The 25,045-nt window shown below is 35.8% G+C and overlaps 1 protein-coding gene across 1 annotated transcript in view; it reads left to right on the top strand.

Moving 5' to 3' along the window:
- Nucleotides 1-3,981: 3,981 nt before the first annotated feature.
- Lmntd1 (lamin tail domain containing 1) overlaps nucleotides 3,982-25,045 on the top strand; it is a 39,073-nt gene continuing 18,009 nt past the window's right edge. The window contains exons 1-4 of the mRNA XM_076852733.1: nucleotides 3,982-4,070; nucleotides 6,620-6,852; nucleotides 9,745-9,955; nucleotides 24,262-24,448. Coding sequence (XP_076708848.1) covers nucleotides 3,982-4,070; nucleotides 6,620-6,852; nucleotides 9,745-9,955; nucleotides 24,262-24,448 — 720 coding nt within the window. The remainder of the gene's footprint in view (nucleotides 4,071-6,619; nucleotides 6,853-9,744; nucleotides 9,956-24,261; nucleotides 24,449-25,045) is intronic.

Here is a 25,045-nt window from a genome sequence, read left to right as displayed (position 1 = left end):
AGATCAAGTATTCTAGATCTCTGTCTCCTGAACAAGTCTTAGTTTCCCCGTCTTAGAAAAATAAGGATCATATTCCTCTAAAGAGCATGAATAGAAGAGATTTATGAATAAAGGATAATATTAAGATACATTAACCTGTGTCCAGTAACCATGAAGTTATAAACATTGCTGAAATTGATATGAATGTCTGAGGATTCAAACCATGTTTTATTCTTAGGATCACAAATGCAGATCTAAGGTCTTACTGTTGTTTTGCAATAGAACTTTGTTATTGGGAAGGCCCATGATGATTATTTAAACAAACTATTTGAAACTTGAATCTCCCTACAAATGGTCCTTTAGCTTCTCTTTGAACACCTTCAGTCAGCCCTTAATTTGACCCTGCCTTCAAGGCAAAATAATAGCATCTGTGTTTGAGACTGAATTATTTACATTTGGATCTGTATGAAAGAAGTTAATTTACCCAGCACATTTTTAGATTAACAAGATGCTTTATAATAGGGATTTATACTATCTTTTTGTAGATGCAAATATGAAATTGAATTTCTACAATTGTATTCCAAATTCTGAATCTTAGATAAAGAACATGTTATATTTTTTACTGTAATCCTCAACTGTGTGTTACTAAACTGCATATTACCCATGGCCATGGAAGAAAGGAAAATTCTCTTTCTGAATACAGCCTTCATTCATTTAAGACATTTTATTTATATTCCCAATTTAATAAAAAATCCCCTGCTGTGCAAATGTTCTCCATATGTGGAGAAAGAAGACTAAAATGTATAAAGCCTGCTTTTTGTGTTCTTCAACTCTTTCAAAATTGGGTATATGCAATATTTTGACTTTTATTTAAATTGCAGAATACGAAAATTTTCCACTTTTAATTTTTTGTTTAATCAAGTAAAAAGTTCATGATAAGAAACTCAGCTTTCATCTTCCTATTTTAACCTGTATATATGTATATTCTTAAAGGGATCCTGTTCCCCAAGAAAAATTCTGGTATCTTCCCAAGAGGGAGTATGGCCAAAGAGAATTGACATGAGGCTAGAAAGACAGAGGAGGGAGTGCTCTGAGATCAGTGAAGAAAGCAAGAACAGTATAAAGTTGGCCAGCAATGGGCTAGTGTTTAGGCAATGACCATGAAAAACTTTTTACAAAGATATTGGGAACTAAACCAAAAGCAGCCAGTGTAGTAAAGGTGTCTTTATTCACAAAGGAGTGACACTAAATCCTGGTTCTGATACTTACTGGCTAGATACCCTTGGGAGAGGCATTTCCTCTCTCTCTCAACGTCCATTTTCTCCTTCAGAAAGTGGAGAAATACCCACCTTCTAGAACTGTGTGACGACTATCACACTGCATAAGCAGCAGGTCTGCTCTTTGGTCTCCTGCTTGGCCCTGTCCTTCCTGAGCTAGAGACAGCCACAACAATGATGCTTTTGGTGTTTGAACCCTATGCCTCCAACTGATCTTTCCATTTTTAGTCTTTTCATCTAGAAACTCTCAAACATTTACAGCAAAGAAGATGTATGTATACATATATTCATATTTATGTGTTTGTGTATATATATGTATATATAGTCATTATACATAATACATCTCTGTGTGACTCTTATCCAGATTCAACAATTACAAGTTGTGGTGCATCTTTTTTGTCTATATCCTCATTTGCTCTCTATTTCCTGCATTAATATGAAGCAAGTCCAGACATCATATCATTTCACCTATAATGTTTTAGTATCTCTAAAAGATAAGAACTTTAAAAAATGCAACCAGAATATCACGTCTAAATTACTTAACAGTTATTCCTTGACGTCCATTAACTACCTAGTGTGCTTAAATTTCCACTGTCATACATTTTTTGCAGTTTGCTTGAATTAGCATGTAAGTTTTACTCACAAATTACAAAAATTGTCTGAAATCTCTTGATCTCTTAGCTAACATGCTCTCCTGTCCTCTGTTATATGCAAGTTAGAGGATTCATCAGACTCAGGTTGATTTTGTTGCTGTTATTACCTGTGTCAGGCAAGTTATGTCAGCCTGCTATCACACGGTATTGCCATTGATGATGTAATTTCCCCAAACCGATAGCAACTATTGGGAAAGGACTGAGTCAATCAGTATGTAACCTTCCCTCCATGTAAATAATAAATAGTTATTTCCTGGAAACTAGTATATATTAGAACTGTGCAAAATATTTTATGTTGATATGCAATGCGGACTAGACCTATATAATGAATAGTCTATTTTCCACCTGTGTGAATATCTAGCAAGTCAAGAGGTATGTGGGAAATTCTTTGCCAAGTAGGATTATCGGCCAAATTGCAGAAAGTCTAGTATTTCTGGCTCCTGTCCTCTAAATACCACTAGAATCCCGCCCAGATCGTTAGGACTGCTATCAGTGTCCTCCATATTTACAAAATGCTCCCTGTGGTTCACTTTGCCCCTGATGAAAACCACTAGATTAGTTTCAGCAGCAGTAAAAAAGGAAATTGGTTCTTGCTTGCTGCACATATGCAGTAATTCGAGGAGAGGAAATAAGGAAAATATACTGTATGGGTCTGCGGAATGAATATTCAAACATTCATGAATTTAAAGTTTTCAAAGGTTTTTCTCAGTTGGCAGAATTTTTTTCTCCAAATTTTGTTGAAAAATATGAATAGTTTCCTCTGAGAAAACAAAGAAGTCATAATGACTTCATCCATACTGGTAAATAGGAAAACTAGGCAAGAAATTATAAATCCACTTTTAATTTTTTCTAAGCATAATTGTAATTTACAAATCTCCTAATTTTTTTTTGCATAATTGACCCACAATCCTGATTAGTACTTACTTTATTTCTTAGAAAAAATATAGTTAAATGTTTGTTCTCCTCTTTTTTGTCTTATTAGCTAATATACATCTTGTTTTTTGATCTCAACTTATTAAAGCAGTTACTTTACTCGTTGTCCTTTGTATTTAAATATTGTTCATCATTTCAAGATAGAAGTCATTTTCAAATCTGGGTTAGAAGATATATTTTCATTATTCCCTAAATCAAAAATTATTAATAGTACTCAGCCAGTTTCTGATTCCTGATACATAGTTAATGATCATTAAATATTTGTTGAGTGAATTCTCTCATCCAGTAATCATCATCATTAATATATCTTGCTTCTGTGTAGAATCATGTACTTTCATATGTTAATCTTTTTCTCACAACCTCATTATCATGAAACATTAAGTGTGGGTCTTTTACATAGTAGAAAATGAATTACTGATTTCTTTTAAATCATTATCTAAATAATAATTTAGGTTTTCTGGCTTTGGTTTTACTATTTCAATCAAATAGGTTTCTTTTTGATTTAAAATGATGTTTTCTGTTCCTGCTGCCTGTTTCTCTATCCTCAAAGTATTTGTCAAAGAAAGAAAGGAAGGGAGGAATTATAATAAATTCCCTCAATATTTATATACTGGCCTTGACCCTCAAAAATCCAAAATAGGATATTAAACATTTCAGTGTCAAAGTCTGTCTGGTGGGAGATGTGGTTCTCCCAAAAGCAAGTTACATTATTTAATGTCTGAAACTGCAAAGCAGGTGCAGCACCAACACAGTAATTGTTCTAAGGCTGAAACTTTGTAACTATGGAGACATTACCTCATAGTGTTCTAAGAGGCAGTGTTGGCCAGATGTGAAAGTGGTTGTCATAAAGGTCTCTTTGCAGGGCTAAGCTTCCAGTGATTGCTACATACCTTCACTGAGGGTTTGTCCTATATCCTTGACTAGTAAAAGTATTGGCTATGTCAGTACTTACACATTCACATGAAAATTCAGTTTTTGGCACCAGTGTGGTAAAGGAATCATTAAATCTAGTAAATTGAAGATAGTTGGATTAATAGGTGGGTCACTTTCAAGAAATTCTTCCCTAAAGTTTAGCTATATTCATTGCTAATTCCCACGATCTATTTTTTTCTAGGAAAGAAAAGTGAACTCTTTCCAAGATGAAAGACCCACAAAGCATTCAGGAATCTTCAGAGGCCCTGAACAAAGAAGTTCAAAGGCAGGAAGATAAAATGGGGAAAGAAGAGAAGTAAGAATGGCATTAATGGCGGGGGGGGGCAGGGTATGAGTTTTAGAAAGATATTGATGGACTATTTGAATTTTGTTGTTAAAAACATGAAGTTAGAACAAGAATAGAGCCCACAAATTTTCTAAAAATAATAAACTACAGTATACAATTCTTTCCCCAGCCACTGTTTTATAATATCTCAGTCCTTGTTTAGTGTAAAAATTCACACATTTCTACCTGATTGAGGTCCGAAGTTTCCAATGAATGTACTAAAGCCATGGACACAATTTCTTCAGAACTAGTTGACTAACCTAGAGACAAAAACATTAGAATTTTGGTTTTGGAGATGTCCGTGAGGATGTTACATAAAATTATACTAATTTGTTTTTACTGCTGATATAAGTCATTTTACCAAAAAAAGCATTAGTGTTGGTTTTCTAAAAAATAAATTTTGCTGTTGGAGTATGTAATAATTTAAACTTTTTGTTATTTGGACCTAGATGTCCTGTGCTTACTCTTCAGTCCAAGTGTGTTTTTAATATTTGTTTTTTAGAGGCAAAAACCATTGTCATCAGTGTTACCAAAGTAGCATCTCCAAAGTTACATTGAACTGCTAGAATTGATATGTAATTGCCCCTAGTTTAGTGCCTTTCAACTACAGAGAGAGCAAAACACCAAAAAAGGGGCTTGGAAAGTTCCTTACATTAAGGGAAAGCTAACTGAGCGCTAAGAAAAATCTCTGGTCTTCCAAAGAGACTGTAATAGGTAGGTGAGTAGGTGGGACATATGACATGAGCTGTGTCATATGAATCAGTTCTTGAAGTATTCAAGCTCTTCCTAAGAAGTGTGCAGTTGTCAGACATTCCTTATTCAACAAAATAACAACTGGTGTCCCTGAGCCAGATTTCTCTGATTGCAACATTTGCCAAGACTTATTGGGAATATTTTGTGGAATTAAATTTATTTGGAAATTCTATTGTTTTACTTAAGGAAAAAAAAATGGGAGCTTGAAAAATGAGCATGCTGAAAAGATGTAGCCAGTATGTAATGAAACCCAGATGTAAGGAATGTTGAAAGAGAAAAGCACTTTCCCTGTATATTCCAGACAGTGTGAGGGAGAAATCATGTCACATGATCCTCTCTTAGGCTGGACCCAGATGAAATATTTGTGATTTGACAGTGTACCTCTGTTGTCTCCTCTCCACAAGCTTCAGAGTCATACTCCAGTCAGGGGTTAGAGCTTTTCTAACAAATGTGAATGCCTGAGGTGTCTCCTGTATGGCAAATACTTAAGCTCACTGAGCAAGGAACTAGTAACACTGCAATTTTTAAAGCCAGTGACCCTTAACTTTTTACAAAATTTGCCTGAGATGGCCTTGCCTTCTAAGAGAGATATGTTTAGGACAGTCTAGTTGTGAATATAAAGCTCTCTGGATATTGTGTCTGCCTCTTGGTAAACACCAGGAGGACATCAGCAAGATGGCGGCAACAGAAGCTCAGGCACTCATCCCTTGGAGAACCACTGTAAAGAAACCAACCAGCCAGAGACTGGCTATGATAACTGTGCAAGTACTCTGGAAGACAGATTAAACAGAGATAATCCACAAAGCAAAATACTTAACTCCTGACTTATAGTGGATAGATACGCAGCTGCCGAAAGGAAGATGGCTGAATGGGCCATTTTTCCAAGACTTCAGAACTAGGAAGGGTTTTGGACCTTAAGACCTTTGTTCTCAATATATGCATTAAGTACAAGAGTGCACACACACACATGAATTGCTTTGAAGTCACTGGAAGAGCATCCATGTGACCCATCAAATGGAGTCATTGTAAGCCTTTTCATGAGCCATATCATGATAGTATTGCTTAACTTGTAAGATATAGTATTTTAGGACCGCATTCAAATGATTGTGAGAGTTAACATGCTTTTATATTCATGAAAAAGAAAGGGAAAAAATTCTTGTTTACAGTAAAACTCACTTATTATAATAGTACCTGAAAAGTGTCATTCTTTTCCCTCTTTTCTGCCAATCTGTCCAAGGTGTGCACACACACACACACACACACACACACAGTTTCTTTGAATGCAGATCTTAAAGGTAAAGTCTATGTTAATATAGGAAAATTAGTTAGGCAACAATAGGAATTAAAGGGGAAAGTTATAATAAGCAATCACAGAAATTATATTTTTAACGTTACTGAAAAGAGAAAACATGATAAATTAATCCATAGAAGTTGTTTATACCCATATAAGTGGTTTATACAGTTTCGATTTTGAGTAAAATGTGTATTACAAAGCCTGGAAGGAAATGATGAAATCTCTGGTTACTGGCATTGTAGTCATTATTATTTTCCTCTTCCTGTTACACATTTTCAAAACCATCTACAATAGGAATTAATTGATTTTTAAATAGAAAAAAAGTAATAAATATAAGATGTATATTTGTATTGTGCATTTAGGTGATAATACCTTTGAAAAGCAGAGCTTTGGATCAAAATGACAGCCCATGTATCTTGAATTCATGGACATTTTGAGTTTCTTACCTTTTTATTATAATTTTTGTACACAGAAAAGAAGACAAACTTAAAACTACTCAAATAAAACAGCATTCTTCAATACAGTTTTTATCAAATACCACAGATTCAGATACTACAGCACTGCTATTGTCACAGTCATTATCCCAAGAAATTCCTCTCAGTTACTATGCGTCTAGTTCTCAGATTAGTGGAGTAAACACATCCATGATGGGACCAATGGCTTCTAAATCTACTGTAATCAGCTTTTCCCAAGAAGACAACATGGGTAAGTAAAAAAATGTATACTATTTTTAAAGTATGTATTTCGTGTTTTATTATTTGTCCCCAATAATGATAATTTGCCCTGTCATATGCAGAGTAACTTGACTGTGGTCATCATTGACTCCAGAATTGCAGTCTTAAATTCAGGCCACATAAATGCATATCCCCAAGTACGTCCTCCCGTGATTAAGATATCAGGAGTAACCATGAGGTTTGTGGGTTGTCTGGGTTGAATTGCTAGTAAATTAAACGTTGCAATGTAAAGTGTTAATGGTTCTTCCCCTGAATGCTGCCAGAAAGATTAAGCAACATCTTGAGAAGTTTGTGCCTTTAGGAGACTTATGGCTCAAATAAGGAATAGACAAATAAGAAAAGGAAGAAATAAAAAGCAAATAATAACATGGCAAAGAGCAAAGGAGGGGGGGAAGCAATAGAGAATCTGAAGGAGAAGAAGATGTAGCTAATACTGTGTTAGTCAGAGGTAGTTTTGACAGTTGTCCACAAGATGCTCAGCAGGACTCATACTCCGGGGGTATTGCTCCTCACCAGGTTGAGGAATCTTCCATGGTTTACAGAAAGCATCCTATCTCTGGAAACACAGGACCAACTCTTTTCCTACCCTCAACAATGTAAAGCATAGCGACTCTGGGTTTTATTTTCCATAACTAGAATAGGGATTACAGTATAAACATCACAGGATTAGTGTAAGGATTAGGAGAAATACATATAAAAATCACCTAATGCATAATCTAGCATATAGTAAGTACTCAATAAGACTTATATGTGAATTTTAATATATCTGTAACACCTTATTTTAGAATGTTGTTTATTGGGTTCTGTGTTTATGTTTTTAAAATTTTTTTCCTATATGTTTTACTTATTTATTTAATTTTTTATTAGTTTTTCAAAACATTACAAAGCTCTTGACATATCATATTTCACACATTTGATTCAAGTTATGAACTCCCATTTTTACAGATTCCTTACAGATTGCCGAATCACATCGGTTACACATCCACGTTTTTACATACTGCCTTACTAATGTCTGTTGTATTTTTCTGCCTTTCCTATTCCCTACTATCCCCCCTCCCCTCCCCTCCCCTCCCTTCCCATCTTCTCTCTCTACCCCATCTACTGTAATTCATTTCTCTCTCTTGTTTTTTTTCCCCTTTCCCCTCACTTCCTCTTATATGAATTTTGTATGACAATGAGGGTCTCCTTCCATTTACATGAAATTTCCCTTCTCTCTCCCTTTCCCTCCCACTTCTTGTCCCTGTTTAATGGTAATCTTCTTCATTAGCAATCCACAAGTTTCAAAACTGGTAGCACAAACACTCCCAAGGGTATATCTGATGCCTCCATTTCCTCTCCCATTTTGTGAACATTTCCAGTCTGGCAGCATCTCATCTATATTTAATTTTGCTTCTGGTATTTTCCTAAACCTTTGACACAGTTTTATGCAGGGTTTTTTTTCCTACTGCCATTATAGTCATCTTCCCCATGTTTCCTTGTTTGTATAACTAAGATAAACTTTCCAAAGAAGCCTTTTAACTTTACACGGAACATCAGTGTAATAACCAATACCCATAGGCTTAAAATGCAAATACAAATTTTAGATCTAGGAAGGGAAGATTCTCCATCCCTTGGCATGATATATTATATCATGGAAAATGCTCTATATTTGGGTTCAACTGTAAATGCTTTTCACAATGGGTGGAGTGTGGCAAAAGTTTGTGGCTTCCCTTTGCAAGGCGAGAGATGAACTGGGATGTGGTCGGGTCCACTGGAACTTGTTGCAATGTCACCTGTGGTTCTAGATGAAATAGCAACTGGGAGCAAAATTGAGGTTTTCTTCCTTTGGTAGTTCATCTACCACGATGAGCTGTTAAGAAGAATGCCATATATTATCCTTTCCCAGTGGAATTTAGTGATTAAATATTTGCTTGACTGAAAATGAACTCTTTTCAACAAAATACTTTGAGGAATCCTTTTTAGTAATTATGGGCAAGAGGTGTGGCTCAGTGATAGAGCATGTGCTTAGCATGTTTAAGGACCTGGATCAATTCCCAGCACAGCACCAAAATAAATAAATACAACCTATGATTCTATTCCTTTATGTCTTTTACCTTGCTTTGTTCTTATTGAGGACATATGAATCTAAAACAAAATCTAGATTATTTTAATCCTTTGAGGATTCTGGACCCAGGGCCACACTAACCATATCCTTTACTGTATAACAGCAATCATTTTTCAAGTACCTGCTAAATCTTAAACACTGTGCCAGACACTTACCTGCTTTATCTCCAGTCCCCACTTCTCCTTTTTTATGTTCAAGAAAACTGAAACTTGGAAAGTCCAAACCCATTGACCTGATAAGTGACATGACTGGGACATAATTGTAGAGAATTTCTGTCAGCAATTCTCTGCAGAAAATTTCAAAAAAGAAAACATCTCGAAGATCCTAGAACCTGATTAAACACTATTTTTCTAATAAAATACGTATTTTAGCTGATGGACAAAGTTTAAGTTTTTATCTGGGAAAAGGACTAAGCATTAGCAGAAAAGGACTCATTTGAGGCTTTAATTTATGGGTAATAATTTGTGTAGCATATAAAACACAAAATAGAATATGACTATAATGTACATAACATATCCAATTTTTACAGACTCGAATGCTTTACCTACCAAAAACTGATGATGTTTCTAACAACCTAATCAGTTAAATAGTTTATTATAACTGAAAAATGACCATTCAAAAGCTGATAATTATTCTGAGTTTAATGGTGACAGTAAAATATAGAAAAAAATATAGTTTTGTAGAAGTAAGGAGTAAAGACAATGCCTCAGTGTTCTTTGAATATTCACTTATTGACTTCTCTCTCATTTACTTCTCTAGATTCTTTGAAAGAAATCAACTCCTTCCTATTTCCTAAGAAAAAGGGGCTGTCAAACTTTGACTCCCAATCATCTGTGATCGGTGAAGGAGAGGATTACTTCCTTTCTTTGTTTCCTGATTCCAATAAATTACTTGACAATTCACACCACACCAGAGATATTTTCAAACGCTTTTCTATGATTCTTGAAGAAGTTGGGACCTCTATGTGCAGGTACAGACTCTATTTGAATTGCTTGATATTCTCTTCGAAGGGAGGACTGATCAGTAGAAAAAAGAGTTTTGATCTATTGTTAGTTCTGATCTATGACTTCTTCTAAAACTACAAACAAGTCATTGAAATATAATTAAAAGCAATTGATGTTAACATTCTAGAGAAGTAAAAGTGCCAGAGAAGTGGCTCAGGAGGCTGAGTCAGGAAGATCATGAGTTCAAAGCCAGCCTCAACAATGGAAGGCCCTTAGCAATTCAATGAGACTCTGTCTCTAAAAAAAATACAAAATAGGGATGGGGATGTGGCTCAGTAGTGGAGTGCCCCTGAATTCAATCCCTGGTATAAAGAAAACAAAAAGCCAGAGAATATAGCACTATATAATCCCTACAAAGTCAATGATTTTTTTTCATTGTTGGTGAATCATTCAGATGGTTTTAATGTTTTTTTCCTAGTAGACTCTTGAATTCAAGACAGGAGAGAGATTAATTTTTACCTCCTTGATCCATCATTACAGTGTCAGTATCTATAGCAAAAAGAATTTATCAGGAAGAAAGTTGATTTAGGACTAAAAGAAGGAGCTGACTCATCTACTTATTTACCTAACTCTGCCTTACTTGCTTACATAAACAACAGATTGAACTGTGAAATGTTAGTATTGAACTCATGTTGGCATAGGGTGTTCAAGAGCTAAAAGAAATTGGTAGGCAGAGTTGAGTGTCAGTTATGAAGGAATATTTTTTTCTTCTTACCCCTTGTTTCCTAAAAATCACAAGCATTCTAATGCCAACTGGGATTGGAAAAAAACCAATGAGTTTCCTCAACTGTCTAAAAACTCTTCATCAGATCACTCACTCAATACCAACCATGTTAAAAATAATGAACTATTTGGAACCATGTTAAAAATAATGAACTATTTGGGGCAAAAAAAATTATCAAAGACTTACTAATATGATTTCAAGGAGTCTGGGAAGACCTGCAAATGAGGAGAAGAGAGGCAAGTAAGATACCCAGGCATTTAAAAGAGAGCTTGCTTGCAGGGCAGGATGATCTGGGAAGATGATGTGAAGGAGCTATAATTTAGACTATACTTTGAAAGACAGGCTAGTCATTAGAGTAGTGAAAGGGGATCAAGGTGGAGGGAAAGAGAAGGAACTGCAATAGACAAAATTATGCTAAATCCTTGAAAGAATATATTACAGTGAATCCTACTTTCATGTGTAATGCACCAATTAAGAATAAACAAAAGGAAGATCAGTCAAGTAGAGGAAAGGAATCAGTGGAAGGAAGGAGGAAAGGTAAAGGGATAGTACTAGACATTGAACTGCTGGAGCCAATTATGCTATGTGCGGATACGAATGTCACAATGAACACCACTATTATGAGTAATTATAATGCACTAATTTAAAAGATAGGTCAGTTTCAATACTCAGTATGGTCACCTGGGATGCTTTTCTTATCCTGACCCCCATCTCAGACTATTTGAGTCAACATCCCTTGGTGTAGAATTGGGCAACTATTATTTGCTGTTGCTTTTATGTGTTTTAATGCCATGGTGATTCTAATGCACAGTCAGGATTGAGAACCACAAGCCTAGAGCAAAGGAGAAGCAGAAAGCCAAAGAGGCAGAAAGGCTAGGATCAGGTACAAAAAATTGTACAGTGTGGTCACATCAGGCAGTGCATGAAGAAGTATGATAGGGCTGTAGGTTATAGTGTTGAAAGCAGGATTTTTGCCCCTGTGCCTGGTAGGAGAGATCTGCATAAGCAGCAGGTCTCCACAGCCAAAAAAAGAAACAAAAAACAAACAAACAAAAAAAACATGCTGCAGCTCTTAATGGAGAACTATGGTCACAACAGCTCACTGCAGAATTCTTTCCAAGTTCTTGTCTCCTAAACTTCAGGGACAACAGAAAGCAAGAGTGAAAGGAGTAGGACCTATTCAAGAATAGAAAGTGAATTCTCACAGTAAAAGAGGGGAACTGTTAGCAGGTTGCCACTGGAGCATGCTAGTCTAGAGGTTTATATGGCAGTTGGGTCAATGCTTTTGGTCCAAATTTATGCAAATCAGGGTTTTAAAAATATTAATGCTATTGGTTCACAATTATGCTAATCAAGGTTTGGAAAAGTACCAACAACCCTTGAGTCTGAACTTCCATTCAGGTCTGCCCCACTTCTGCAATCCCAGCTTCCCAGGAGTTGAGATCAGTGGATCCTGGATGCTAGGAATTATAGGCCATGCCACTGTGTGGTATGGGAGTAGGGCATCCATAGGGGCCTAAGCTCTGGCTCACTGTGCCTCACGCTGGTGCATGCACGGCAGGCTTTGCATGACTATGGCCCATGTGGATGCATGGCACCTGGTATACCTGCTCACACTAGGCTAGGGGCAGCAGCAGGTAGTGGGCAATGATGCTGGGTTCCTGTGCATGCCAGCCCATCTGGACATGCTTCACTGCCACTTCTCCTGGGACAAGAGCTTGGATTCAGCGTGAAAGAGATCATAGTGTATCTTGAATCCCTGGTTTAAGAATTTGGATTTCACGATGGGAAATTTGGAAAGTTTTTTTTTCCTCCATTATTATTATTTGGGGGGTGGGTGTTACCAGAGATCGAACTCCTTAGGGGCACCCAACCACTGAGCAACATCCCCAGCCCTATTTTGTATTTTATTTAGAGGCAGGGTTTCACTGAGTTGCTTAGAGCCTCCCTTTTTGCTGAGGCTGGCTTTGAACTTGTGATCCTCCTGTCTCAGTCTCTCAAACCACTAGGATTATAAGCATGCACCACAGCGCGCAGCTTTTTTCAATTATTTTTACTGGTGCATTATGGGTGTACAAAATGGTGTGATTTGTTGCTACATTTTGTACATGCACACATTATAGCCATATAATTTGGCCAATATCATTCCCTAGTACTCCCTTTCTCTCCCTCCTCTTTCCCCCTGTCCCTTTCCTCTAAGGTACTGATCTCCCTTTGAATTTTGTGAAATGTCCCCCACCCCTGGGAAAGTTTTGATCATGGAGTGACAGAATTGTTATCCAGGACATATAATCTGTGATGATGAATGTTAAACCTAGATGTTGGGTATTGTCAATAGTTTTTATGCATCTATTTAGATTATAATCTTTTTTTAATCTTAAAGCAGCTTTGTACTCTTATAATAACCCCTATTTGGTCGTAATATTTATCCCTTTAATATATTGTTGATTTCAGATTGCTAAAATTTCATTTCAAGTTTTTGTGTCTACGTTTGTAAAGAGTATTGGTCTACAGTCTTCTTTATATATATATATATATATATATATATATATATATATATATATATATATATATATATATATATTTACTTTGGTATGAAGGTAATGCTTATCTCATAAAATATATTTTATTTCATTTTCTAGAAGAATTTGCATAGAAGTAATATTACTTTTCCTTAAATGTTTTATAAAGTTGACCACTGAGGTTATCTGAGCCAGGAGTTTCTTTGTAGGTAATTTTAATTCTTTTTTCTTTGTTTTAATTGGATTATACATTATAGCAGAATATACTCAATAGAGTATATTACTCAGCTTTAAAGAAGAGTGAGATTATAGCATTTGCCAGGATATGGTTGGAGTTGGAGAATATCATGCTAACTGAAATAAGCCAATCCCACAAAACCAAAGGCTGAATGTTTTCTCTAATATGCAGATGCTAATTCACAATAAGGTGGAGTGGAGGGAACTAGGGAAGAATAGCAATTACATTAAATTAGATAGAGGAAAGTGATGGGAGGGGGTAGGGAAGGGGATGTGGGGATGTATGCATGATATGTATCATACTATGTATGATACTGGGAAATTTTAAAACTACAAACTTTTTAAATAGATATCAGACTATTCTGTTTATTTCTTCTGAGTACACTTGAATAGTTTATGTCTTCCAAGGAATCTTCCCATTTTGTCTAAGTTATCAAAGTTATTGACACAAAGTTGTGTATAACATTCTCTTAATATCCTTTTACTCTGTAGACTCTCTACTGTCACCTTTTCTTGTTCACAGTATGATCCTTTGTGTGTTCTCTTTTTTTTCCCTGCTTGCTTTTGTTACAGATTTAGCAGTTTTATTGAGTTTTGCCAAGAACCAGTGTTTGCCTTCATTGATTTTATCTATTTTTTGTTTGCTTTCTATTTCATTGATTCCCATTCCAATCTATACCTACCCCTGTTTGTTTCATGGGTATTGCTTTTCTTTCTTTTTTAAATTTTTAAATTGGAAGTTGAGAACATTGATTTGATAACGTTTTCTCTTTTGACATAGATATTTTACTGGGGCGGGGGGTACCAGGGATTGAACTCAGGGGCACTCGACCACTGAGCAACATCCCCAGCCCTATTTTGTATTTTATTTAGAGATAGGGCCTTACTGAGTTGCTTAACACCTCGCTTTTGCTGAGGCTGGCTTTAAACTCATGATCCCCCTGACTCAACCTCCTGAGCTGCTGGGATTGTAGGGGAGTGCCACTGCCCAGCTGACATAGATATTTAATATTAAAATTTTTCCTCTAAGTACTACCTAGTTGCATCCCACACATTTTGAAATGTATGTTCATTTTTATTCTATTCAAAATATTTCCTAATTTCCATTTTTATTTCCTCTTTGCTTCTTGGGCAATTTGGAAGCATTATTAAGTTCCCAAATATTTCATAAATTTTTCCAGTTTCATGATTTTCCAAATATCTTCTTGTTATTGATTTCTAGTTAGATTCCATATAGTCAAAAATATGCTTTTTATGGCTTGAAACATTTAATATTTATTGAGACTTGTTTAATATTCAGGATATTGAGTATATTGGTAAAAGTTTAAGTACACTTGAAATGAATGTGTATTTTGATGTTGAGTGAGGTGTTTCATAAACATGTTGGTTGATAGTGTTAAGTACACTGTCTTTTGCTTATTTTCTGTCTACTTGTTCTAACAGTTATTGATAGAGAGATGTTTTAAAATCTGCTATAATCTGGATTTGTTGATTTCTCCCTTGCAGTTCAGTTTTACTGTTTTTAATGTATTTTACATCTTTGTTATTATATGCATAAGCAATTAGGAGTGTTATATCTTCCCAATTCATTGATCCTTATATCATTATGAAATGACTTCCTTTATCCTTGGCAATATTCTTTGCTTGGAAAGCTATTTGACTTAATATTAATACACCACTGAAGGTTTCTTTTACTAATGTTAGCATGCTGTAACTTTTTCTGTTTTTTTTTTTTTTTTTTTTTTTTTTACTTTAAAACTATGTCTTTATATTTGGAGTACCTGTTTTGTTGATGGCATATAGCTGGGACATGCTCTTTTAGCCAATCTAACAAATCCATGTCCTTTAAACCACTTACATTTAAAGTAATTATTAATATGATAAGGGTTAAGCCTACTGTTTTTTTGTTTTCTATTTTTATCAATTGTCTGTGTTCCATTTTTTTCTTGTTTTTTTTAATCTTCCTTTGAATGGAGTATTATTAATAATTTCACTTTATCTCCTTTGTTGGTTAATTAACTATCATTCTTATTTTGGCAGTTGCTTTTAGGCTTATATGATACATCTTGAACCAACAACAGACTACCAACAAGTGTCCTTGTACTACTTCACATGTGGTCTAAGAGCCTTACCCCATAGTATACTTTCATTGCTCCCCTTCTGGTCTTTGTCACACATTTTCTTTTTTATATGATATAAAATCCATACTATATTGTTCTTGTTTAGCCAATTAAACAATAAATTTAAATAATAAGAAAAATATCTTATACACTATATTTACCTGATATGTTTGAGTACTCTTCATTGGGGTTGGGGGGGGACAGTCTGTAGATCATATTTCCAGACAGTATCATTATCCTACCATCTGAAAAGTTTCTCCTTTAATATTTTCTGCAGTGTAAAACTGCTTGTAGTAAATTCTTCCCTTAGTTTTGGCATACCAGAAAAATTCTTGATTTTGTCTATTTTAAAAAGATGTTTTCAATGGATATAGGATTATATGTGGACAGTTTTTCTTCAGTACTTTAAAGATGTTGCTTCTTCTTGTCCACATTGTTTCTAATAAACATGGTGTAATCATTATATATTTGATCCTCTACTTAAACATGTCCTCTTTTTTCCCCTTCATGGTGCTTCAAAGATGTTTATTAGTTTTCAGAGACTTGATTATGATGTGTCTTGGTATAACTTTATTCAGATTCCCTATGCTTGGAGTTGTTGCGTTTCTTTGATTTTCAGATATGTAGAATTTAAATTGGAAAAATTTTGGCTATTGTGTCTTCAAATATCGATCCCCTCCTTTTCAAAGGACTTCAATTACCCATCCATCGGACCACTTGGAGCTGTACCACATTTCTCTAATACTGTTATTCTCTTTCTTCTTTAAAAATAGTTTTTCTGTGTTTCTTTTTGGATAACCGTCCATTACTGTATCTTCAGATTCACTAATATTTTCATCTACCACTAATCTGTTAATCCCATCTTGTATATTTTTCATCTCAGCCATATCTCTACATATTCTGTTTAATCTTTCCTGTAGCATTTTGAACAAAGAAAGCTGTTGTTTCTCACATACCATCACCAACCACCTCTGGGGATCAGCTGAAAATTTGACAGCAGAAGGAAAAAAAGGGGGATTGTAGGCAAGCAGGAAATGGAGGAGACATGTTACTAGAATTTTCACTAGTTTTACATCAGTACCCTTCCTAAATATAAGACCTTTCCTTGGCTTCATGTTTAGTTCTTGATGCCCCATAAATAATGACAGTATATTAAGAAGGCTACCTTCCCTTCCATACTCCATCTCTGCTCCCAGGCAGTTCTACAGTCTACAACTTTAGAGGAAGAATGTTAGTAAACTCTGGATGAAATGGGCCTCAACAAGACAATGATAACCACATGAATACCTCTTGTCCAAAACAACCAATGAGTTTGCAAATATGCCCATATTCCCAAAGCATTCTAAGCCCATTTATTCTTCCTTTGGGTGACTTAGAGCCTGGTGGTAGAAAATATATAAATTTATCTCTTCATTACATTAAAGATTTGTCATTAAGACTTTCATGTCTAAGAGTTCTTCTCTTATATTACCAGTGAATTGATTCAAGTTCCCTTATTTTTTCTAGATTTTGTCCTTTAAAAACTTAAGGAGCCCTTTCCAGCCAACACTACCCACCCAATGACAGGTGCAGGTGCCAATATAAAGAGAATTTTTGATAGAGGGTGGAATAATTGAAACTCTAAAGATAATTTCAGCAAATTGCTCAGTAACAGAAGCTTGAAAGCAGATAAATAGCATGGAGCTATCAAGAAGAACCCAATGACCAGATAAATCAGTGCTTAAATAATGGAAAGTGAGTCTTAAGGGGGAAAAAAAAGTGTACTTGGACTTGGGTCTTTTCAATCTTTACAAATTGGGTATGTACAAAAGCTACTGACAGGATGATTGGAACATCTCTCTCCACTCTCAGCCAATCACAAATTATGAGCAGAGGTCTCAAGTCACTTTCCCACTAAAAAATAAACAGGAAGAATGGCAGAGAAGAGAAAAAGATTACTTGTAAAGCAAGTGTGACAGCATATTGACAGTTTGCCTCCATGAATTTCCATGTATTACATAAAGTGTTTTCCTGTAACTTTAGGACTTAAATAAAAAAGAAAGCAAATGCATGCCTTGATATGAACAATGCTTTGTTTTCTTTCAGACAAGAAATTTAACCTATGTATACATAAAATAAAGTTTAATGAACAAGCAGTTACTTGACTAACGAAAGATTTTTTTAAATTTTTTTTTAGTTGTAGATGAACACAATATCTTTTTATTTATTTATTTTTATGTGATGCTGAGGCTCGAACTCAGTGCCCAGCACGGGCAAGGCAAGCACTCTGCTGCTGAGCTATAGCACCAGCCCCTAATGAAAGATTTTTGAAAAGCAACTATAAATATTCAACAATAAGTGATGAAAACAAAGGGGTAGCTGAGCTATTCCAAGGTCTTTTGTTTAAAATAAAAGTAAAATAATGATCATTTCCATGGGCAGAAGACATGAGTCTGTGAAACAAAAAATAAAAACATCACACAAAGAATTCAGTAACAGTAAGATGAGAATGAGTTAAAAGAATCCCAGGGATGTTACATTTAAAATTAAATCATGATAACACACACAAAGAAAAGACATGGTTCTATAAATTGTTCAAAATGAACCTCTATGAAAGAGGCGTCTTCTCAGTGCAGGGGTGTAGAAAGTGAGGCCACTGTTTTGAATGGAATTTAGAGTCCATAGGTGTGTACACCCTTTATTATCACAGTTCTTCTTCATGGAGAGGAAATACAGAGCAAAATCCTCATATTTGGAGCCACTTTTCTCCTCAAAATAGTTTGAAAGCAGCAGCAGAAAGGCTCAGAAGTTCATCAAAGACTTTGGCAGGATCACAGGACTGGGTGAATGAGACTTGGCATTTGGGAACTGTCAAGAATGAGAGTCATCCCTCAAACACCCCCAGGTTTTCAGTTAGATCTCAGAAGGGCACACCCAATAGTAAAGCTGTAATCAAAATAAACCAGTCTTGTGTCAAATCATTTCACACCCTGATTCAATTAAAGTGATTTTTTTCAACTTAGATGTCTGCCAAAAGCAAAAATAAATCCTATCTAGAGTGAGAAAACATACAGAGCCTTAAATTATCTCTGCAGGTTTTTTTTTTTTAATCTATGATACTAGATTTGTTTCAGTAAGCTGTGTCATTACTGTGACCAAAAAGACCTAACAAGAAGAATTAGAGGGGGAAAAGTTTATTTGGGGGCTTGGGGTTTCAGAAGTCTTAGGAATAGATGGCTGACTCCATTACTCTGGGCTCCAGGGTTAAGCAGAACATCATGGAGGAAGGGCATGGAGGAGGAACACAGCTGAAGATGTGGGAACAAGGAAGCAGAGAGAGATTAAGCTCGGCTCACCAGGGACAAAATATATACCCTCAAGGCATGCTCTCAGTGACCTACCTCTCTAGCCACAACCTTCCTGCCTACAGTGATCACCCAGTTAACCCATTCAAGTGGATTAATGCATTGATTAGGTTAAGACCCTCATAACCCAGTCATTTCACCTCAAAATTTTATTTTATTGTCTCTCACATGAGCTTTTAAGGGACACATTTTATCTAAACCATAACAGAACTATATAAAAAATAACAATGTGTACAAAAGATAAAAGTTAACCAAAATCCAAAACCAAATATGTACACCAGAAACAGGTGGAAAGAGATGCAGGTGTTGCAGATGTTATAGGACAATAACCTCAAAGAAACAATGACTAAACTATAAAAGGAATTAAATGACAAGATAAAAATTTTGGCCTTAACTTGTAGATTAAAAACAAAAGAATAAAAACCCTTTTAGTACATGGGTTTATAAGTATTTGATATAGCAGAAGAGAGAATTATTGTAGTACATAATATTTTCACAAGAAAATATCCATACTGATTCATAGAAAGCAAAGAGGTTAGAAACAAGCACACAACAGACAAATAGGGTGATATACATATATGTGTATGTGCACATATATATATATGTGTATATATGCATACATTTATATTTATATATTTATGATTGTAATTAGTAAAGTAGGGAAAAGATTGACATAGAACAGATTTTTGGAATTTTCACCAATAGCAGAGAATTTTTCCAATAATGAAAGATATCAAGCCAAGATTCAGGAAGCACTACCAACTCATAGTGGGATAAAAGACAAAAACCAACCTAAGTAAATTATAGAAAAACTTCTTTAACAGAAGGCATAAAGAAAATTTTAAAGTCAACCACAAAAAAAATGGCACTTATCTTTAAAGAAACAATAAAAATATTGGCAATTACTGTATCATTAGAAATAGACACTGGAATTAACCTCCAATGAGAATGTTGGATTTAAAACTACAGGCCAACTGGGCAATATCTCTCAATGATTCTAAAATCTTAGTCTATAAGATGACTTCTTTTGTTTCCCTAACAAATTGCCACCAGATTAGGGACTTAAAATAAGAATAACACCCATTTATTGCCACACAGTTGTTAAAGTCATAAATCTAGATTGGTTCAGCTTATTTATCTTCTTAGAATTTCACAAGGTCAAAATCAAGATGTCATACAGCTGACCTCTTATCTGAAGGCTCTGGGAGAGAGTCTGCTACCATGTATCTTGATGTTGTTAGCCATGATCAATTGCTTATGGTCTTAAGACTAAGGGCCCCTTGCCTTGCTGATTATCAGCATAAAGTTGCTACAGCTCCCAGAGGTCTCTCCCCAGTTCTTGCACATGGGTACACAGACCCCTTCATGTCAGAGCCAGAGATACTGCATTAAAACTTTCCCTTCTGCTGCAGTTCTCTTTTGATTCTAGGTAAAGCAAGTTTTCTAATTTATGTGCTCATTTTATTAGATTACACTTACTTGAATAATTCAGGTTAATCTCTCCACCTAGATCTATAAGTTTAATTATACCTGCCATGTAGCATAACATATTCATAGAATCTAGGGATTAGGGATGGATGTGTCTGGGCATCCTGCCACAAAGTGCAAAAGTCCAAAGACAGCTAACATTATACTGAAAAAGAAAATAAAGGAAGATTTATCCACAAACCCAAAACTTAATATAAAGCAATATAAATTAAAAACATTTTGTATAGGCATAGAATGGACAGCTAGATCAATAGAGCAGATAAAAAGCCTTGCAATATTCAAAACTCATCACATGACAGGTGGCATTAAAAATCAGCAGGGAGATTATGAACGATTTAACAAACATAGCTAGGAAAATGAACTCTATATGAATCTCTCTCTCTCTCTCTCTCTCTCTCTCTCTCTCTCTCTCTCTTACACACACAGTCCCTTACTTAAAAGAGTTCAACTTACAACTTTTCAAACTGACAGTGGTGCAAAAGCAACATGCCTTTAGGAGAAACCAAACTTTGTATTTTGAATTTCAATCTTTTCCTGGGCTAGCTGGATGCCATATGATACTCTTGTGATGCTGGGCAGTGGCAGTGAGCCATCGCTTCTTGGCAGCCATGTTATCAGAAGGGTAAACAAAAAAGCAGAAACTATAAAGAGAGAGTCTGATAAATTTTATCACAGTAAGAATTTTAGCAGTTTATACCATAAGACACATTTCAGATGAATATATTTAAAAAGGTGTTCCTTGCAGAATTTATGTATGTATGAATTAAATACTTTCAATTCTATGAATCAATTATAAAATGCAAAACAACCTATAGGAAAGTGAACAAAATGATATAAACAGATAACTCATCAAAGTGGAAAATTGAGCAACCAATGAGATATCCTTTTGCACTTATGATATTGAAAAAAAATTAAGAAGCCCCAAATTTGAGGTGTCAGTCAGGATATGGGGTATGAGGGGGAAGAGCATTTGTGTAAGCAGTGAGTGAAGCATGCACTATGAGCATGCTCAGCATGCATTATGCACTTGCAAGGAATTCTTTCTTATTGCAGCTTAAGCATGAGATAGGAAGAAGTTTACTTTTTATCTGGAGGAAAGGGTGATACACTAAAGGATTTCTGGCAGGAAAATTCAATGTCAGGTATGTATCATATGAAGATTGCTCTGGAAGCAAAACAGAATGGTTAGGAGCAGGAAGAACTGGAGAAAACAGGATGCTGCGATGATGTCACACAAGATGATGAGAGCCAAATAAAGATGGCAGCTATACATGAGGATGTACACAGAGGAAACCAAAGAGGCAGAAGGAACAGAACTTAGTCATGGAGGATAAGAGAGGGAAAGCCATGGAAGTTTCAGGCATGGCCAATGTGGAAATTATGCAGTTCTCTTAAAGAGTTTTTCAGTTGGAAGAATAGATCACAACAGTCCAAAATGATGAGCTCAGAGTTACCTTTGGAGGTCTGTGGTCAGTTGTTCCTATGGGTCTGAAGCTCAGCAGTTAAGCCAGGTAATCGATTTTACCATAGTGATCATTGGTATGATAATGATCACTGAAGCCCTGTTCATGGGTAATACCACATCTACAGAGAGTGATGGAAATAAAAGAGGGCTAAAAACAGTTATGTCATGGGCTGACATCTGAGAGGTGATCAAAGAAGATAAATCTGAAAAGGGCAAACAGGTAACAGAAGCAAAGCAAAAGGGGAACTTTCATAAAAGAGGGTCTATCTGGCAAAAGCAAATCCTTCAAAGACATAAAGAGAAAGGCTGAACAGATACCACTCAACTTGCCAACTTTGAAGGGCATTTGTCTTCTGCATCTGTAGCAGACATAGGCAGTCGTGATTGAGAAGTGAATGAGAAGTGAGGAATTTATGATACAGTCTTTTCAAAAGCAGGTTTGGGGAATAGTATGACCTGTAAGGTGGAGGAGGGTTGCTTTGTTTTTGTTTTTCTTTTCTTTTTTAAAGTTGTAGCACTTTAAGAAAATATATGTATTTGAGAAAAGATGCAGTCTAGAGGGAGAGGTTGGTGTTAAAGGATAATGAATGGATGGAGAGGCTGAAGCGGCAGAGAAGGAAGTCACCCAAGGGCTTCACGTTGAGTGGGAGAAGAGTCCCTCTTCTACTGCAGAGAGGGCTGGAACAAGGAAAGGTATGTGGCCGTAATAAATGAACCTGCTTCTAACTGGGAAGCAAGAAAACAATTCTCTCTCATAGATATATTTTCTCAGTAAGATTATTTGCTGGGAGGGATATGAACATGATTGGGGGTGGCAAAAGGCACTGGCTCAGCTCATGAAGAAGACAACTTGCTGTTCATCATGAAGGGAGATGCTAAAGGCCCAGGTGTGGTTGAAAACCAATAATTATTTGGTAGCAACAATCTGTGGGAGAGGGGTGGGGGGATGTTTTCTAGCAGTGCACACCCAGCAGGTTGTGTACAGGATGTCAAACAAGTTGAGTGATTGGATGAATCCAATTTGAGATCTTACTAGTTGAATGAGGTAGAGGGCAAGCACTAATTTTTATTGACTCTGAACATGAGAGTTAATCTCTCTAAACCAGTTTCCTAATCTATAAAATGGGACTAAAAGTAGTACATGTCTCATTTAGTTGTAGACTTAAATGAGATGATAAAGGGTTCCTCATTTTTTTATTATGACTTTTGATTAGAAATATGTATGTTTTGTGAAAATTAAATAAATTGTGGAGAAAGATATATAAATGGAGATAGTGATAGATGCAGATATATTTTTCCCAGTGCCTAGTACTTAGTAGTATTGGTGATTATTATTGGTAGGGATATATTTTATTTTGAATATGCTGGTCCTAAGCCATCCAAGTGATTTCATAACCTGCTAATGGGCTGTGACCCACGCTCTGAAAAATGCTGATACCTGGAACATACTCAGTCCTCAACACAAGGTGGAAGGTAAAAAAACATACCATTTTATGTTTGCATAATGTGTTCACTTTCCAAATTTGTTTTAATCACATAGTTGTAATATGAGGTGTCCCCAAAATTTCGTGTGTGCGACAATGCAAGAATGTTCAAAGGTTATATATGATTAGATTATGAGTTGTAACCTGATCAGTGGATTATTCACTAATATGGATTAATTGAGTGGTAATTGCAGGCAAGTAGGATGTAACTGGAAGAAATAAGTTTCTGGGAGTGTGACTTTGGGGTTTCTATTTTGCCCCTGGTGGAACTCTCTTTCTGCTTCCTGGTTGCCATGTCTTGATCTGCTTTCTTGCCATGCCCTCTGCCATGATGTTCTGCCTCACCTTGGGCCCAGAGCTATGGAGCAGGCCAATCATGGACTGATCCAATGAAACCAAGAGTCAATTACTTGTCCTCCTCTAAATTGTTCTTGTCAGATTTGGTCACAGCAATGAAAAAGCTGAATTAAAGCAGTTGCTTCACAGTCACTGTATCAGAAGTAAACTAAAAGTTTTAACTTTTCTCTTGATCTACTCTTGAGAATTTCATATCACAATGGTTTCGAATTGAGCAGGAGGAAACTTAAAAAATTATAATCACACCTTCCTATGGGCATTCATACCCTGACTCTTACAGCACATTTTAGGTTTCCTTTAATTATCTTGGGTGAAACAGATCATTTTATCGCGTCAATAAAGAAACAGAAATAAGGCATCAAGCCATTTGTCTTAGACTAAAAAATACATGATTTCTATGTAGAACATGCCCAGTAGAATGTACAGCTTAGGAACAACTTGCAAAGCGTGTTTATTTTTCAGTTCTGAAAGTGAGCCAAAGACATTCATATCAGAAGGCACTTTTATAATCTTTGTGTTTTATTTTTCCAGTTCTCTTGGAGACATTGAAATAGCTGAAGTGAATGCCCAGGGTTTGTTTGTGAGGCTCCTTAACTCTTCCCCTGACAAAGAACTGGAGATTGGAGATTATATTCTCCAGCAGAATGTGAAGGGACAAGCAGTTTCTTTGTACCAGTTCCTTCCCAATATTGCAATGCAGGCCAATTCCACGGTGACGGTGAGTATGTGATAGGAATAGGAGGAACTGGAATTGTAGAGATAAAGTTCATTGGCCCCATCAGCCTGTGACTCCGTACCAGTGGTGGCATCTTCCCCAGATCTGTCCATAAAACGTAATTATTTTTTGTTCTTGTTATTTAATTGTGCCTCTTGATCTATCTTCTGGGTAAAAATTTATACCCATAATCAAAATTTCACAGCTTTCTTCAATTTAGTACATGATATCTCTTTTTTTTTAATCATTTAACTATTAAAGTGGAGTTCCCTATTTCCTTACTGTAAATAACCATGTCCTTAGAAGACAAGAAAAGAGTTTTTTTGTTTGTTTGTTTGTTTTTTCAGAATAGGTAATTGTAGATGATGCTGGAAGATTCCCCATCTTTCCTGTGCTTTCCCTTAAGTCATGTGCAGTAGCTGTTTGGTGGTACACAGCTTGGTATTAATATTTCATAGCCATTATATTTTAAAGCCTCACCTGAAGCCAATCACAGTGGCATGCACCCACCTGTACTCTCAGCTACTTGGGAGGCTGAGCTGGGAGGATCACTTGAGCCTAGGATTTTGAGGCCAGCCTGAACAACATAGCAAGACCTCA

Source organism: Callospermophilus lateralis, chromosome 4 (genome assembly GCF_048772815.1).
Source record: "Callospermophilus lateralis isolate mCalLat2 chromosome 4, mCalLat2.hap1, whole genome shotgun sequence".
In the NCBI taxonomy this organism is placed as follows: Eukaryota; Metazoa; Chordata; class Mammalia; order Rodentia; family Sciuridae; genus Callospermophilus; species Callospermophilus lateralis.
Note: the sequence above shows the minus strand (reverse complement) of the source record. Positions and strands in the feature narration are given on the sequence as shown.